Source organism: Phytophthora infestans, genomic scaffold (assembly GCF_000142945.1).
Source record: "Phytophthora infestans T30-4 supercont1.1 genomic scaffold, whole genome shotgun sequence".
NCBI lineage: Eukaryota > Oomycota > Peronosporomycetes > Peronosporales > Peronosporaceae > Phytophthora > Phytophthora infestans.
In genome coordinates, this window is record NW_003303758.1 from 5,497,334 (window position 1) to 5,512,596 (window position 15,263).

The window sequence follows — 15,263 nt, forward strand, 5'->3', positions numbered from 1 at the left end:
TGTAATGTATGTTGCGCGAAGGTAGTATTTTAATTCTAATGTCAAGGTTCATGCAGTTTAGTGAAGCCATCACTTAGTGATAGGAAGATTGCACCCTTCATCACACCAGCGCTAAAAACCACCTCTTCAAGTCGGATAAACATTTTTTTCTTATCAGGTTCAGTCCGAGGTGGTCGTCTTGCAAGACCGACTGTACATTCAGCTGTTCCCTTAGTTAATGACGTCCACGAGAAAGTCAAAGATGTCCGTGTTCCTGATGGCCGTCTGGATATCCTCCTTCTGCAGCGTTCGCCGCTTATTCTTTTCGGAGTAGCCCCACGAGCGCAGCGTCAGCTCCAGAATGAACATCTCACATGCCTTGGCGAACAGCACAGGCGCCTCAGCACTGATCATACGGACGTCCTCGTCTGACTTCATGATTCGCTTGATGCGCGCGAGCGGCAGATCGTTGTGGTTCTTAAAGTCTGCAGTAGTTACAAAGACAACGTCCCACAATAACAAGGTCAGTATTTGTGTCACCGATATTGACACACATCTCGTTGGTCTGTACAGTACCTTGTTCGCTGCCGACTTCGAGCTGCTCCATCTCCAGCAACTGTTTGGCCCAGAAAGACTTGAGCTGCTGCTCCATCTGCAGCTGGTGCTGCGCCTGTTCCGCCTCAGTGAGCTCCACCACTTGACCTTCCATTGTTCCGAGTCTTTACGATTTAATACGGGAAATTCTTGCGAGCTTTCAACGGGAGCAGCACGTATCGCGAGTAGACGAATGCGAGAGCAGTAACAGGAAGACGCTACAAGCTTGTAGGTTGCGCGGGGTGAGAGAGATTGCGAGGCACTCGACAAGCACAACTCGACTCTTCAGAAGTTCCGAAAATGCAGTCAGCGTCGGTTTCTGAAGATGGTGTTTGATACACAGATCTATGTGGTTGACGCTAAATATTGCCGTGGAAGATGGCTGCATTACATGTTGCAGTTGTTGACTTTGTGCTCGCTCATTTCTCTCTGTGCACGAGCCTAAAAGTTAGCGCAGCAATAGTCCGAAGTATAATACAAGTTCAGAGAGCATTAACGAACCCGAATATTTGCGCGCAGGTGATGTAGTTGCATCTTCTTCTTGTCGATGGTGGCTATGGGTGTTTGAGGCGAGCAGCTCACGATCTCATTTGTTGGGCTCTCTTTCGTGGGTGTGGTGGGAGACGGCGGTCGAGGCTCATCAAGTTCCAGCGTGAACATTTGCTCCAGCATAGAGTCTCGACGATCACCAATATCGATGTCGTACTGCTCGCTTGACGACCAGGGATTGCATTGGTCCATGGCCAAACTACTCGTACTGGCTTCGTTTTTATTATTTTGTGCCGGTGGCCTTGATGGCTTCTTCTTTCGAGGTTTTAGGCCCTTCACACTTCTCCTCGATGCTGAAGACGCTGATCGATGGCGGCGAGCGGGTGCGTGCAGGTTGGTGCTTTGCGTAGCTACAGCTTCCGAGTGTTGTTGGATCGACTGTACAGGTGGCTTCACAACCGCCTCGTCGGGAAATTGAGTGAATTGCACGGACGTGTTGATAACGATACGTGTAACAGGTTGAAGCGAAGTCACGACAATACGTAAAACATGTCCGTACAACTGGAAAACACGCAGAGTGAGAGTGAGTACAGCAATGATCAGTGAGTTCCAATCGATTGTACTCACGTCACTGGGTCGACTGAGGCCTGGAAAGTACAAGAACGGATTGAAAAATCGAGACGACGTTGAGCCATGTGCTAACCTCGGATCATCAAACAGCAAGCAGTTGTCGTTGTCCGCCTAGAAGTGAGCAGGATGAGATGTGAGCGTTCAAACAGCAAATGCAGAGTGGGATATCACCGTAAGATCGTCCAGTATGACTGTCTTCGAAGGGTCCACCGAGGTGTCTGTGAAAGATGCTTGGAAACGCCAATTCGTCAGAGGTTCAGGGTGAACTAGTCGCAATTCCAGCATATAGAATGATGGGTCGTCGGCTTTTGGTATGGGGGTTGGAACAGGAAGATTGCAATTGTCTTTTGACTTGCTTTGAGCCTCGACTGGTATCGGTCTTGGTTCCACTGTGGGGGATGAAGGGTCAGCACTCTTATGATTATCTTTGATGGTCTTCCCGATGGCAGTCCTGGGACGGCTCTTGCGCTTCGTTTTGGGAGCGGCCTCGGCTATCGAAGGCGCGAACCAATCCTTCGGTTGTGTATCCGAGCAGTAGAGCAATGCAGATCGACACCGGGTACTCAAATGAGCTTTACTTTTCCTTGGATGCGAGCTTGCCGACGTCAATGGTCTTTTGGGTGGCGGCAGTGCATTGTGTACGGCAGCACTACAAGGTTCTGAAATACAAAGAAACATATCGTAAATTGTACGAAACGAGGGCATTTCTAACGTAATTCACCCTACCTGGTTCGTCGTGAACTTGGTTGCTAACATTTTGGTCTTGTACACGCTCTTCGGATGGATTTGCGTCTTGATCATGACCCTCGTCTCGATAATTGTTATACAACAACTTCGAACGGGGCACCTACATTATTCAAACCTCAGGTCATAAGCCCAGAACCGCGCGATCCCATACGGATAAACCACAATGCACCTCACGACTGAGCTCTCGTCCCCAGTTTACTGCAGATTCAATCTCCTACGTCCATTCCAGTAAATATAAGTGCTTTTATATTGTCGGGAGGCTTTGGACGGATAGACTTACATTCCACGTGTCCTGTAAGAGTTGTTCTGCACGCTTTTGCTTCGGATCTACCCATTTTTCTGTGGATATTTCATTCGAGCTGTTGTGGGGGTCCCTCCTTCCAGTACTAGGTCGTAATGGACACTGTTCGCGTTTCTTCTCTGGTCTCTCTTCTCTAGAGGTGTTCGGCAACGATCGACTTCCTCTTTTGATGCTAGCGTGAGTTTGGTTGGATCGCGTGACCATTTCGTCTTTAACAGGTTTTAAGGTTGGCAGAAGAGAGGCAGGCTTGGTTTCCACAAGCTCGCGGAGCTGCTCAGATGACGCAACTCGAGGCGCCCGAAGATTTTTCGACTTGGACAGCATCTTAATGGTGCGGTCCAGCACCTGGAACTTGGCCTCAATGAGGCTGCAGGACATCGTTTTAATGCCACAGTCCGTGATACGTAGCTGCACACTGTGTACTATAACAGATAATCAGAACGAGGCAGTCGCTATTTATGGTTTGCAGGATCTGTAAAACTGCTCCGAGCTCGATAACTATAGACTACCACTTGGGTCTGACGTGTCAAACATGAGACCAGCTTGGTGTTCTTGGTCAGTTGAGTCATCGATGCTGCAATGAATGCCAAAGCTACTCGAGAAGCTAAGGACCCGTTGCTGTGCTTGAGGTATGGCATTCGATGTACTTGTATCTACTCGATGTGCTTGCTTTCTCCAGGTTCGACGTGCTTGGTTATCAATTAGAAAAGAAACGAGCAGCTCCTTCTGCGTCTGGTCACCTTTCGAGAGAGGGGTCGAGTATCCAATATTGTTCGCGCATACAAGTGGCATGGAATCATCCTGTGGTAACGTGACAGACAACTTAAAGGAAAGCTCAACTAGCCACAGTTGAAGCTATCAAAACTTACCGCAGCAATCGCATTCACGTCGGCGCCATAAAGAACCAGCAAATACGCGATGGGGTACAAGTTCTTACAGCATGCAACATGCAGAGCAGTGTAGAGATCCGCCTTCCTTTGCCAATTGACATCGACACCAGCATCCAGAAGGAAGCGAATAAGTGGCTGCACAGCCTCCGCACTTTGTGGACTGTCGACGTTCTCGATGACGCTGTGTAGGATGTCTCTCATGTAGCTCTGTTGGAGATCGAAGCCGTTCAGCAGCATGAACTGCAGGATATCCATTCTTCTACCCGCACAGGCCTCTCGAAACATCCGCACGGCATAAAAGATCAGCATTTGACCCTGGACACCAACGAGTAAGAACGATTCATAAGTCGCTGATGTAAGGATGGATACCTCGCAATGATTCTACAGTACGGTACCTCCCCGAGATGCTCCGCTGCGCACTGCAATGCTCGCAGATTCCCATTGCGCACAAAGTCGACGAGCAACTTCCCGTTGGCAACTAAGTTTTCTGCAGACTCCGGATCTCGCTCACGCAACTTCTCCAGCCGCTTCATTTCATCCAGCGGACTTCCTACGCAGCAGAACGCCATGAGGTGTCGACGGCTCAGGATTTGATGCGTCTCTTCAAAAGCTACGTGTCAAAGACACTTGTTTAATGCCAAAAAGAGAGCGACCCTAAAACTATTCACCTTTCATTACAAGCTGCTGCACTGATTAAAGTCATGAGGCTTGGATACAATTTAGTTGCAATTCCATTTTTTTCTACATGTAGGAATTATTATCCATTGGGATGCAGTGGCTAACGCGTCAAGAAAAGTAAAGATGGCGACTGATGAATCTCATCATGATCAATTTCCCGCATCGCGAAATGGGTCAACCATTTTTAATCTTGGACCGTAGCGGATACTGTACCACCAAAGCTCTCGAGGTTTCACTTCAACTTGTGCCTTTACAATCCATTGGGGAGTATCAGATCCATTCCTGCGGTAGGCTACTGCCTGTAGCAGCGCGACTTGGTACCTTGGCTCTGCGTTGATGTTGAAGAAGAACAGGCCTACTCAAACGGTGCTCGCAGTGCTGGCCATTTTCCAATCTTCTCTCTCCGAGGCAAGCACCATCTAGCTCTTCCACCATCGGAGATGAAAGATTCCGAGCAAGGCTACGACCTGCACGCTTCACCCAAGCTTGAAAATCTCCAAGATGGCGATAAAAAGGTCCCATCTCATCCCTCACTTTGGCTGCTGCTGGCAATTTCCATGCCCCGAATGGCGATTCAAATGGCCTGGACAGCTCAATGGGCTGCTCTAGGCCCTTACCTGTCGACGATGCTTCCACGGTATGCTGTCCAGATCACTCAATTCATCGGCCCAATTGCTGGTGTGCTGGTAGCTCCGAGCGTCGGTGTCTTCAGTGATCGAAGTACCATGAAAATGGGACGTCGTCGACCGTTCCTCATCGTCGCTGGAGCTCTCAGTATCATCTGCTGGATCGCCATGGGCTACACTCGTGAAATGGGTGAAGCACTAGGCGACCACGGTGACGGTCAGGGGTGCTCATAATGTAATTATTAAAACAACTAATTGAGATTTTTTAATTTAATTATTAATTGGTAGTACAAAATTTAAGTTTAAAAGTTTCCCCAATTTTTACAGTAGCAGACACAGTAAAAATATTGTTTTTTTTTACTGTGCTACTCACCTCAAGCCTTGAACCAGTAGTTTTAAAGCCGAGAAGGAAGCTAACAAGACGCTGAATCCATTCATCCACCCATACTAGCACATTAGTCATTCTGCAATCTACCATGCCCCTCAAAACTCGCATTCTTGTCCGCACTCTCACGACCCAGGAGACGCCTGGGTTGTACAGCTGTAACAGCTGCTTCAAGACGATCAAGTCCGGTAACGGCTACACTAATGTGATTAACCATCTCAAGCGCTACCACCCTACCTACGCAACCGACGCCGAAGCTGCACTTCGGACACAGAACCTTTTGTCGCTGCGTCTTGTTGATCAAGCCACCACCGATATGTTTCGTTGGATTGAGTGGACGGTGATGGATTGTCTACCCCTAACGTTTTGTGAGCGGGAAATGGTTCGTCAAAACGCCAAGCTTCCTCGCACTTGCGCCAGAACGCTCAAGCTGTATCTGGATGGAATGGTGCTCGCCGTTGTGCCGTCCATCGTTAAGATTTTGCCTACGCGGTTTGGTATCGTCCTGGACGGATGGACAAGTGGTGGACGACACTTTATTGCGATCTACGCTGTTTTCGATGATAAGGACAGTATTGAAGTCCCCCGAAAGAGTGACTACCAAGATGACCTGGAGTGCCACTCACGCCGGTTTATTTTGCTGGCGTTTAGCCCAATGGAGGATGAGGGTGATTTAAGCGCTCAAAGTCTCTTTGACTTGATCGCGGACACCTTGAGCCGCTACAAGCAGCCATGGGAGTCGGTAGCCTTCATCGTTGGTGACAATTGCAGTGTAAATCAGTGTATTGGCCGTCGGGTTGGAGCTATCCCGCTAATCAGGTGCGCTAGCCATCGTTTTGCACTGGCAGTGAAGGACTTCATGAAGCAAGACGAAGGACTAATTGATAAAGTCCACAACCTGATGAAGAAGCTGAGTACGATCAAGGGAAGAGCGCTGCTGCGCACCCACACGAGTCTTTCGCCTGTTATGCGCAATGATACACGCTGGTCAAGTACGTACGAGATGCTGCGACGCTACACGAAACTGGAACCGGTGTTGCGCTCACTAGATGACGAAACCGTTGCTGCTTCGGAATTGGAGCCGCTTTTGTTAAGACGCTCGGAAAACATTCGCGTCACTTCACTACTTGCTGATTTGACCAACTTCGAGTAGGTTACTAAGACTCTTCAAGGTACAAGTTTGACGCTATCCGCCGCTCGGCGCCTTTTCGACCACGCTATTTCCAAATACCCGGAAATGAAACTCCGACTGTCCCCAACCGCCGCAATCGTCAATTATCCTGCACTCGAATCCGGTCTGGTCAAGATCCAGCGAGGTCAATCTCTCACGCCGCCTGAGCGAGCTGCCTGTGCGGCGTTTCGTGTTACCAGCAGCCCTGATGAAGATCAAGCTGAAGAGAGCCCTGAAGGTCCGTCATTTGCAGCTCAAGCGCTCAAGAGGCTCAAGACAACGAAGCGGAGTGCGTATGTCGACGTCGGGTACGTACCGCCTACATCGAATGAGTGCGAGAGACTTTTTTCACGTGCAAAGCTTATATTTAGTGACGTGAGGAAGAGTATGGATCGCGTCAATCTGGAGACGCTAGTCTTCCTGCACTGCAACCGTTCACTGTGGAGTGTGTACACTGTAGAAGAAGTTCGAGCTACAATCCGCCGCAATTCTGGCAATTCTGGCAATTAACTTAATAATTCATTCTTGATGTTTTCAGGCCAAGATTAATCTAACATTTTTTAATTTTCACAGCCCTACTGACGGAGAGGAGACTGACCGCACGTGGACATCAATTCTCACAGTGTTCTTCTACCTCTGGATGGACATCACCGTCAACATTGTTCAGACCCCGCGATGCTTCTCGTGGCTGATTTTGCAGGAGATCGACAGACAACGGGGGCAGCTCTCGGCATGGCGTGGGCTACGCTAGGAGCGATTTTAATTGCCGGGTACATCGAGTTCTTTGGGGCTGCATACAAAACGCTACACTGGTTCATGGGCATGTTATCTGTGACCATGTTCATCTGTGTGGGGTGTCGCTGTGATCTTCGCGAAGGAAACGCCACTGCCTCCAAGTGCTGTGGGTGCCGAGTCATCGTGCGCTCGAGTCAAGAAAGCACGCGTTCGCTTCCGTATATCACGGCATCCGCGCGCTCCCTACAGCGCTTGCGATCTACTGGGTGGCCTTCTTCTTCGTCCAGTACGGCTACACGGCCTACAATGGCAACAAGGGTCAGCTCTTCGGCTTACAAGTCTACGGCGGAGTGTCGGAAAATGCCGATAGCTGTAACCCATGCAGCGCTGAGCAGGAGGCTTACAATCGTGGCGTGAGCGTTGCCGGGGGACGTGCTGACCTTCTCTACAACATCGTAGAATACGTGTGGGCTTGGGCCTTACCGTTACTGGTGCACAAGATCGGCGTCAAGTGGGTTCTCACTGTCTCAACTGTCCCCCAAGTGTTTTACACGGCCATGGCATGGACCAGCAATCCTGACTTTAACGTCTTTGTCATTGCCTTGACAGGTATCACGCACGCCGTTTGGTTCACTCTCGTTGCTCCGGTGATTATCCACGTGTTTGGTGAGGAAGAAGACATCGGTGTCTTTGTGGGGGCCCTCAATTCAGCGAACTGCTTCGGCCAGCTGCTGAACTTCGCCATTGGCACGGGGTTGGTACAAACGTCTCTCGAATACAAGCTGCCGGTTTTCGTAGGAGGCATTTCAAGCTTCCCGGGGCTCCTCACGATTCTGGTTTTCTACAAGATGAAGATGAACAGGTTTTGTTGCGGCCAATTCGCTCTTGTGTTAAATAATGAATTTCGCTGTACTAATCTGTCAAAATCGTTTCGAAGATAACGTGTTGATGAAGTGAGCCATCCTCCAATGTTGTTGTCAGATACATCTTTGATGTGTGTTAGACTAGGCTGACGTTGAAGACAACTTTACGCGAAAGAGTTATAGCACAGGTGCGACTCTCTTTCGCGTAGAGTTTACGCCGTAATAACGATAGGGCTCTCGAACTCGTATCGTTTCTTCGTGAGAAATGTATATTTAGAAAATGGCTCGAGTAATACAGTATAAATCTACCGGGTATTAATAGAGAACTTTAGTTTCTGGAATAACGCAAAGAGCGAGTACCTACAGTGCATGTCTTTAATACCTGGACCTCAGGGCGGCGTCTTGCTGGCAAATCGGCTGAGATTACTTCTTGGGCTGACACGTGGGACTCCCACTGGGAGGTCATCAACACCAGCTTCAACGCAGTACAGTTGTGGCGCCCGCCGATCTGGTGTTGCAGCATTCTTCTTCCTTGCTAACCTCATTTTTGGCACGTGCTGAAGGCATAAATGAACAAAATGAACCGTGATCTCTACTACATTTTAGACGTTGCCATGGAATGAAACTCGGCAGGGACAGTTACACTGTAAAGTCGACTGAAACCAAGCCACTAACAACAGAGGCTTTGCAGTTTGTGGCACGCAGTTGGGATTCGCTGGCTGTTTTTTCGCTCAGCGGATGGTTACCATCACTTGATCGAGCTCAGCCACCATACGTCATTCTCCAACTTGCTCTCTCGAGTCGACTGGACTCGTCTGTTCACAATGGCCGACACGGAGAAAGGCTACGGCCTTCAAAACTCGCCCAAGCCCGGAACCAAGGAAGGCGCCGTCGATGAGCCAGCTCCTCTGTCCCACCCGCCGATCTGGCTGCTGCTCGCGGTCTCCATGCCGCGTATGGCCATTAACATGGCCTGGTCGGCTCAATGGGCAGCTCTGGGGCCCTACCTGTCCACAATGCTGCCCAACTTTGCAGTCCAAATCACTCAGTTCATCGGTCCCATTGTCGGAGTGCTGGTCGGCCCCAGTGTCGGCGTTCTCAGTGATCGCAGCACCTCCAAGTTCGGTCGACGCCGTCCGTTCCTCATCACCGCAGGCATTTTAAGTATCATCTGCTGGATTGCTATGAGCTACACGCGCGATATGGGCGAAGCACTTGGCGACCATGGCGACGGTACTGACGGCCAGCCAACTGACCGCACCTGGACGTCGATCCTCACCGTGTTCTTCTACCTTTGGATGGACATTACTGTCAACGTGGTGCAAACCCCAGCCATGCTTCTAGTGGCTGACTTTGCTGGCGATCGTCAGACCACTGGAGCTGCTCTGGGTCAGGCGTGGTCCACTTTGGGCTCGATCCTTGTGGCCGGCTACATCGAGTTCTTCGGAGCTGCACATAAGACTCTCCACGAGTTCATGTGGATGCTCTCGGCCACGATGTTCGTTTGCATCAGTGTCGCTGTGGTTCTCGGGAAGGAGACCCCACTGGACCCCAGTAAGGTCGACGCTGTGTCCACTTGGAAACGTATTGGACACGCCTTCGCGTCCGTGTACCACGGCATTCGCACGCTGCCCGGCGTGCTCGCCATTTACGGCGTCTGCTTCTTCTTCGTTCAATATGGCTACACGGCGTACAACGGCAACAAAGGACAGTTCTTTGGTCTCGAAGTGTACGACGGCTCGGCTGAAAACGCCGACAGCTGTGACCCGTGCACCCCCGCGCAGGACGCATACAACGACGGTGTCAGCATTGCCGGTGGTCGTGCTGATCTGCTGTTCAACATCGTCGGCTACATCTACTCGTGGACGTTGCCGTATCTGGTGCACAAGGTCGGAGTGAAGTGGGTTCTGACGATCTCGACCATCCCGCAGAGTTTCCTGATGGTCATGGCGTGGACCAGCAACGTCACGTTCAACGTCTTTATCGTCGCAGTCACAAGTATCACCCAAGCGGTGTGGTTCGCTCTCATTGTACCGGTCATCATCCACGTCTTCGGGGAGGACGAGGAGATCGGTATCTACGTTGGCGCTCTCAACTCGGCCAACTGCTTCGGCCAATTGTTGAACTTTGCCATTGGTTCTGGCCTGGTGGAGACTTCGCTGGGCTACAAACTTCCAGTGTTCCTCGGTGGTATCATGAGCGCCCTCGGCTTTATCACAGCCTTACTCTTCTTCAAAATGAAGATGTACTCCATGTAAAACAGACGACCTGCTCGTCCGTCCTATCGCTTATTTGATTTCTTAGAAACCAGTCAACTTATAAAACTGCATCGTTTTGCTATTGTGGTTTTTTATATTAGATTTATAATATTTACATGGAGTGCACACTTTGAAGAAGAAAAGAGTGAACAGCAGACCGATTAAGCTCATGAGGCCGCCGAGGAACACTGGTAGCTTGTAGCCCATGGAGGTGCCAACGACACTAGCGCCGACGATGAAGTTGATGAGTTGACCGAGGCAGTTTGCTGCGTTGAATACACCAACGTAGACCCCGATATTCGCTTCATGTCCAAGCACATGGACAATTACGGGTACATTGAGTGCGAACAGAGTGGTGGTAGTTAGTGAGGTGAAGATCACAATTATCACGTCCAGTGGGACGCTAGTGGAGTAGGCCATGACGATCAGCATAGACTGGGGAATCATTGAGACCACAAGCATCCACTTGGCTCCGAACCTCTTCACTAGCCACGGTAGAACCCACGAGTAAATGTAGCCTCGATACTGAAGAAGAGGTCAGTTCTTCCTCCAGCGACTTGAACGCCGCGGTTGTATGCGTCTTGAGCCTGGGTGCAGTCGGGTGCACACGTCTTGGCGCCCATTGCACTCCCACCGTATACCTCGATACCAAAGAACTGACCCTTGTTACCGTTGTAAGCGGTATTGCCATACGAGACGCAGAAGATCACAGCGCAGTACTTTAGCAACTCTACTGGAAGTGACTTGAATCCGTCGTCAATGGCCTCGAAAGCACTCTTGACTTGCTGCCAGCTTGACTCATTTACCGGCTCCAGTTTATCACGTGGTCGTTCTTGAGTGCGTAATTGAGACGGTACCAACCATCGTGATCGACAGCATGAACAGAAACCATCGAAGTGTCAGGTGAGCCGCACCAAACAGGTAAATGTAGCCTGATACCAAGATTGAACCGAGACACGACCATCCCAATGCGAGGGAAGAGGCGAGTGTCTGGCGCTCGCCAGCAAAGTCCGAGATCATCAGATACAGCGGAGTCTGTACTACATTCACTGTTATGTCCATCCAAGTGTAGAAGAAGACCGTGAAGAAGATGGTCCAGAACCGGTGGGTCTCTTGTCCTTTCTTGCCATCACCGATGTCACCCAACGCGTCGCCGATCTGACGGGTGTATCCCATGGCCGTCCAGCAAATGGCACTGGTGACTGCACCATTGTAGTAAATCCCGGGCGAAAAACCAATCAACACTCGACAAAGCGGGAGCCACCCCGCTGGAACTTATAGCCAGGTGTATTGTATCGGGTAAATCGTAGAATGAGTCTCGAGTCTGATGGTAACCAGATCGAGCTCAATTATCAGCTTCTTTCTAAGGCGTCCCTCAGAAAGTTCGCTGGGAAAGTTATAAATGTAGTTGGCCTGGTCCCTAATATAAAACCCGGGTCGGACCTTACTAGCCCGACTGGGAAGACACGCAGACCCATCGCCTAAAACCAAGGTGAAATACCTAGGATTCACTACACAGCCCCCGAAGCTTGGTTTCCCCACTACCCCTCCGCTCGACTTGCGAAGGTTGTGGCGATATCACCCAGAGCGCATGACCAACGGCTGGCAAGCGTCTGACGCTTACAACCGGACTGGTTTCTTGAGGCGCTGACTGGGTGCTCGAGATCTCTGCTGACTGCGGACACGCGGAACTTGGCCCACGGTGGCTGTCATCATTGATCGAGTTCGACGACCTAGAGGAAGCTGAGGATCTTGGTCCTCGGCACCGGTGTGCCCTTGGCTGTCCTCATCCAAAGTACGCTGAGCTGTTTGCTGGACACTTCGAGGTTGTACCTCATCCGCGTCGTCGCTGTCACGCCGGACGGTTTCTCCATCGGGGTGACTTCGTTTCTTCCTGCCGCGAGGGCGGCCACGAGGCTTCTTGCCCTTCGCTGATTCAGGAGGTGTAGACGCCGTGCTGCCGTCCTCACGATCTATCTTCTTCAGTGATCCGTGAGACGAGGGTCTTCAGCAGTGTCCACATATCTCTTCAATAAAATCTTGATGTCCTTATTCAAAACTTGCATTGGTTCGTAAGAGTCTTCGATCGACTGTAGGTCCTTCCAGCTTACTAAAATATCAAAGTCCTTTGTAGCATTATTCCACTTGTGGCCCTTCAGCTCCTTAACTGCTAAGATGATTCCTTGAGCAGCTACGTGTTCGAGTAGCTCATCCGTGACATTTAAGCTGTCGTCTGCGTACATCTTGAACCGTGAAGGGTGCACATCATGTTCTTCTCCTGTAATCAGGTGCTCTACACGAAAGGAGTGGGAATCGGCCCGAGTCACTCGATACGGTCCAACCCAATTCACTTGGAGTTTGTTTCCACGTTTCTCATCCGTTCGGGATCGCAAGACGTAATCTCCAACGTGAAAGTTTACGAGATTCTCTCCTCGTTCGCGCTTCTTGTTCAAAAGTCTTTGCTTCAGTCTTTTGTCTTCAACCACCTCATGCATCTTCTGTAAGCTGCTTCTCAACCGATTTAGGTAGTCGTCTATCTGCTCGCTCTGTGGAATCTGCTGTAACTTGTTTTTCACTGGTAGATAAAATTCACAGAGGGGTGTAGGCCGTGGCAGTCCAGTGAACAGCTCGACTGGCGCTCGATTCCCAAGAGATGGGAGTGCTGTATGGTTCAAATTGGCTTGCATCACCGGAACCAAGTAGACCCAGTCTTTGTATCCAATTTTGTATGTTAAAATCATTGCTCTCACCACTTGTAGTACATCCCGGTTCACACGTTCAACTGATCCGCTAACCCACGGACTATACGCAAGTGTGAATGACTGCTTCGACCGGAGACGGCGACTCAGCTCGGCGACAATCTCGTTCTTGAAATGGGTTCCACAATCAGACACCCACTCAGGAGGAACACCGAATTGTGAGTGCCAATCCAGTAAAGCTTCAACCACAACACTACTTTCGGCTGAGTCTGCAACAACCAATTCGCAGTAATGTGTGGCGTGATCCTTCATAACCAAAAGATATTTGCTGCCTCCAAAGCTTTCACCCATGTAAAGAAAGTCAAAATGAAGAACACCATTACGTGTACGACACTCAATCACCTCGCTCCACGGACGTGGGATAATCTTTCCCCCTCTTGAATGCAGACAAAGCAGGCACTTCTTAACGAAATTTGCGACCACATCTGAGAGGTTCTCGATAGCGAAGAGCCGTCCCAGGTGTGCAATCATGGCTTGTTGGCCGCGGTGCCCTTGAGCGCCACAGTGCGCAATGATGCACAGCCGCTGAAGTAACTCTTTTTCTTCATATGGGATCCACAGCTTGTCCTCCAGGGTCACGAGACTATCATCATTTCGATTAGCGTGAACAGGAGCCGAGTTCTTGGCTTGTATTTCCTTGAGTTCCACCAGTGTAGGCCACACAAAACGATCATCATCCAGAGGGCGCAAAGCAGACACAGTCTCAGTCCTTTGGTTTGGGCGAGCCCGAGCAACCTTCAGTCGTTTTACAGCTGGCGAATGGTTACCAGCCCAGCGGGAAATCATATCGGCCCATACATTATCAGATCCCGGTACATGCTCCACTACATACTGGTAGTTCATTAGCTTCATGGACCATCGTAAAAGTTTCCCTTTAATATGTTTCTTGATCGAAACGTCCGGTGCGAAGATGTGAATCAGGTTACGATGATCACAATACATCCGAAAGGGTTTTGGCCTTAGTAGCAAGTAATCCAGTTTATCACAGGCAACGAATATGGGGAATGCCTCTTTCTCGATGACAGTCCAATTTAGCTGGCTACCGGCAAACGTTCCACTTGTGCAGTGAATGAGCCGATGTTGTTGCTCTGTAGCAGGCTTCTGAGGGTCGAAGTCCACAACTTGAGTCACAATAGCGGCGTATCCAACGTTCGAGGCATCCGTGAAGAGACATGTGGTAGCGTTGTCATCAGGAAAATCGAGAGTAGCAGCTTTGGCGATCGAATCCTTAATCCGGTCAAATGCCACTCGTTCATCACTGCTCAGCTCAATGTTAATGCCAGAAGCCGCCCTCTTGGTCCTCTTGGTTTTCGTGAGAGCCGCGTCAAGTTTTTGTTGTAAAGGGGCAATCTGCCTTGCAAAATCAATAATGCTTTGACGCATCCAATTGACCGCACAGACAAATTGCTGAAGCTCTCCGGCAGTACGTGGGTATGGCAAAGCACGTAGCGAGTCAATTCGGTTTGGGTCATGTCTGATGCCTTCACCACTTATGATCCTGCCGCACCACTTGACCTCAGTCTGGTACAAGCTCGTTTTCTTTGCACTCAGCTTTAAGCCAAAGTGGTCCATTAGTGACAGCATTTCTTCCAACTTGTCCAAATATACATCAATATCCTTGGCATAAAGGAGTAAGTCGTCGATCCAAATCAGTAAATGGTCGTACAGTAGACTGGCAAAGCAATTCTCCATGGTCTTCTGAAAGAATATCGCAGCATCACTACTACCCTGAGGTACTCTGCGAGGGGTAAAAACCTTCTCATCGGTCATGTATGAAAGCAATTCTTGACACATTAGAGCCAACGGAAGCTGCCAAAAGCCCTTCAAAAAATCAAAGAGTCCGAAATGTTTCATTCCCTTCGCGTTCTCCATCACCACGGATAAAATCGGCATAACTGCTGCCATGACTTCAGTCAATGCGTTCAGCTCACGATAGTCTGTGGTTTGCCTAAGATCCATAAGGTCCGCTGACTTCTTGACAGGGAGAACGGGACTCGCCCATCGACTTTCCGAATTCTCGTAAACGAGTCCTAGTTTTACCAAACGAGAGTTGAAATCGTGAAGAAATTTGCGAATGTGAGGGGGATACCGTCGAGGCTTACACCTTGTTGGACGAGCCCCTCCCCGTAGTCGTATCTCCAGAGGTGGAACACGTGCT

At 49.9% G+C, this 15,263-nt stretch overlaps 7 protein-coding genes across 7 annotated transcripts; 3 read left to right on the top strand and 4 right to left on the bottom strand.

Annotated features, from left to right (window-relative positions):
• Nucleotides 1-125: 125 nt before the first annotated feature.
• Nucleotides 126-862, bottom strand: PITG_00914 (nuclear transcription factor Y subunit, putative; the record flags this gene model as incomplete). The annotated part of the gene is made up of 2 exons (XM_002909410.1): nucleotides 126-464; nucleotides 556-862. 2 exons carry the CDS (start codon nucleotides 686-688, stop codon nucleotides 211-213), a joined length of 387 nt encoding a protein of 128 aa, XP_002909456.1.
• A 203-nt stretch (nucleotides 863-1,065) lies between these two features.
• Nucleotides 1,066-1,977, bottom strand: PITG_00915 (uncharacterized protein; the record flags this gene model as incomplete). Its single annotated transcript, XM_002909411.1, has 4 exons — nucleotides 1,066-1,363; nucleotides 1,424-1,623; nucleotides 1,690-1,803; nucleotides 1,864-1,977. 4 exons carry the CDS (start codon nucleotides 1,975-1,977, stop codon nucleotides 1,066-1,068), a joined length of 726 nt encoding a protein of 241 aa, XP_002909457.1.
• Nucleotides 1,978-3,238: 1,261 nt separating this feature from the next.
• PITG_00916 (uncharacterized protein) lies at nucleotides 3,239-4,232 on the bottom strand (the record flags this gene model as incomplete). Its single annotated transcript, XM_002909412.1, has 4 exons — nucleotides 3,239-3,363; nucleotides 3,427-3,541; nucleotides 3,610-3,945; nucleotides 4,026-4,232. 4 exons carry the CDS (start codon nucleotides 4,197-4,199, stop codon nucleotides 3,239-3,241), a joined length of 750 nt encoding a protein of 249 aa, XP_002909458.1.
• Nucleotides 4,233-4,874: 642 nt separating this feature from the next.
• Nucleotides 4,875-5,385, top strand: PITG_00917 (Glycoside-Pentoside-Hexuronide (GPH):Cation Symporter Family; the record flags this gene model as incomplete). The annotated part of the gene is made up of 2 exons (XM_002909413.1): nucleotides 4,875-5,145; nucleotides 5,336-5,385. 2 exons carry the CDS (start codon nucleotides 4,875-4,877, stop codon nucleotides 5,383-5,385), a joined length of 321 nt encoding a protein of 106 aa, XP_002909459.1.
• A 1,780-nt stretch (nucleotides 5,386-7,165) lies between these two features.
• On the top strand, nucleotides 7,166-8,077 carry PITG_00918 (uncharacterized protein; the record flags this gene model as incomplete). Its single annotated transcript, XM_002909414.1, has 3 exons — nucleotides 7,166-7,344; nucleotides 7,425-7,991; nucleotides 8,074-8,077. The coding sequence occupies 3 exons, from the start codon at nucleotides 7,166-7,168 to the stop codon at nucleotides 8,075-8,077; spliced, it is 750 nt and encodes a 249-aa protein (XP_002909460.1).
• An 835-nt stretch (nucleotides 8,078-8,912) lies between these two features.
• PITG_00919 (Glycoside-Pentoside-Hexuronide (GPH):Cation Symporter Family) lies at nucleotides 8,913-10,346 on the top strand (the record flags this gene model as incomplete). Its single annotated transcript, XM_002909415.1, has 1 exon — nucleotides 8,913-10,346. One exon carries the CDS (start codon nucleotides 8,913-8,915, stop codon nucleotides 10,344-10,346), a length of 1,434 nt encoding a protein of 477 aa, XP_002909461.1.
• Nucleotides 10,347-10,388: 42 nt separating this feature from the next.
• On the bottom strand, nucleotides 10,389-11,522 carry PITG_00920 (uncharacterized protein; the record flags this gene model as incomplete). The annotated part of the gene is made up of 3 exons (XM_002909416.1): nucleotides 10,389-10,826; nucleotides 10,910-11,122; nucleotides 11,208-11,522. The coding sequence occupies 3 exons, from the start codon at nucleotides 11,520-11,522 to the stop codon at nucleotides 10,389-10,391; spliced, it is 966 nt and encodes a 321-aa protein (XP_002909462.1).
• Between the last annotated feature and the right edge of the window lie 3,741 nt (nucleotides 11,523-15,263).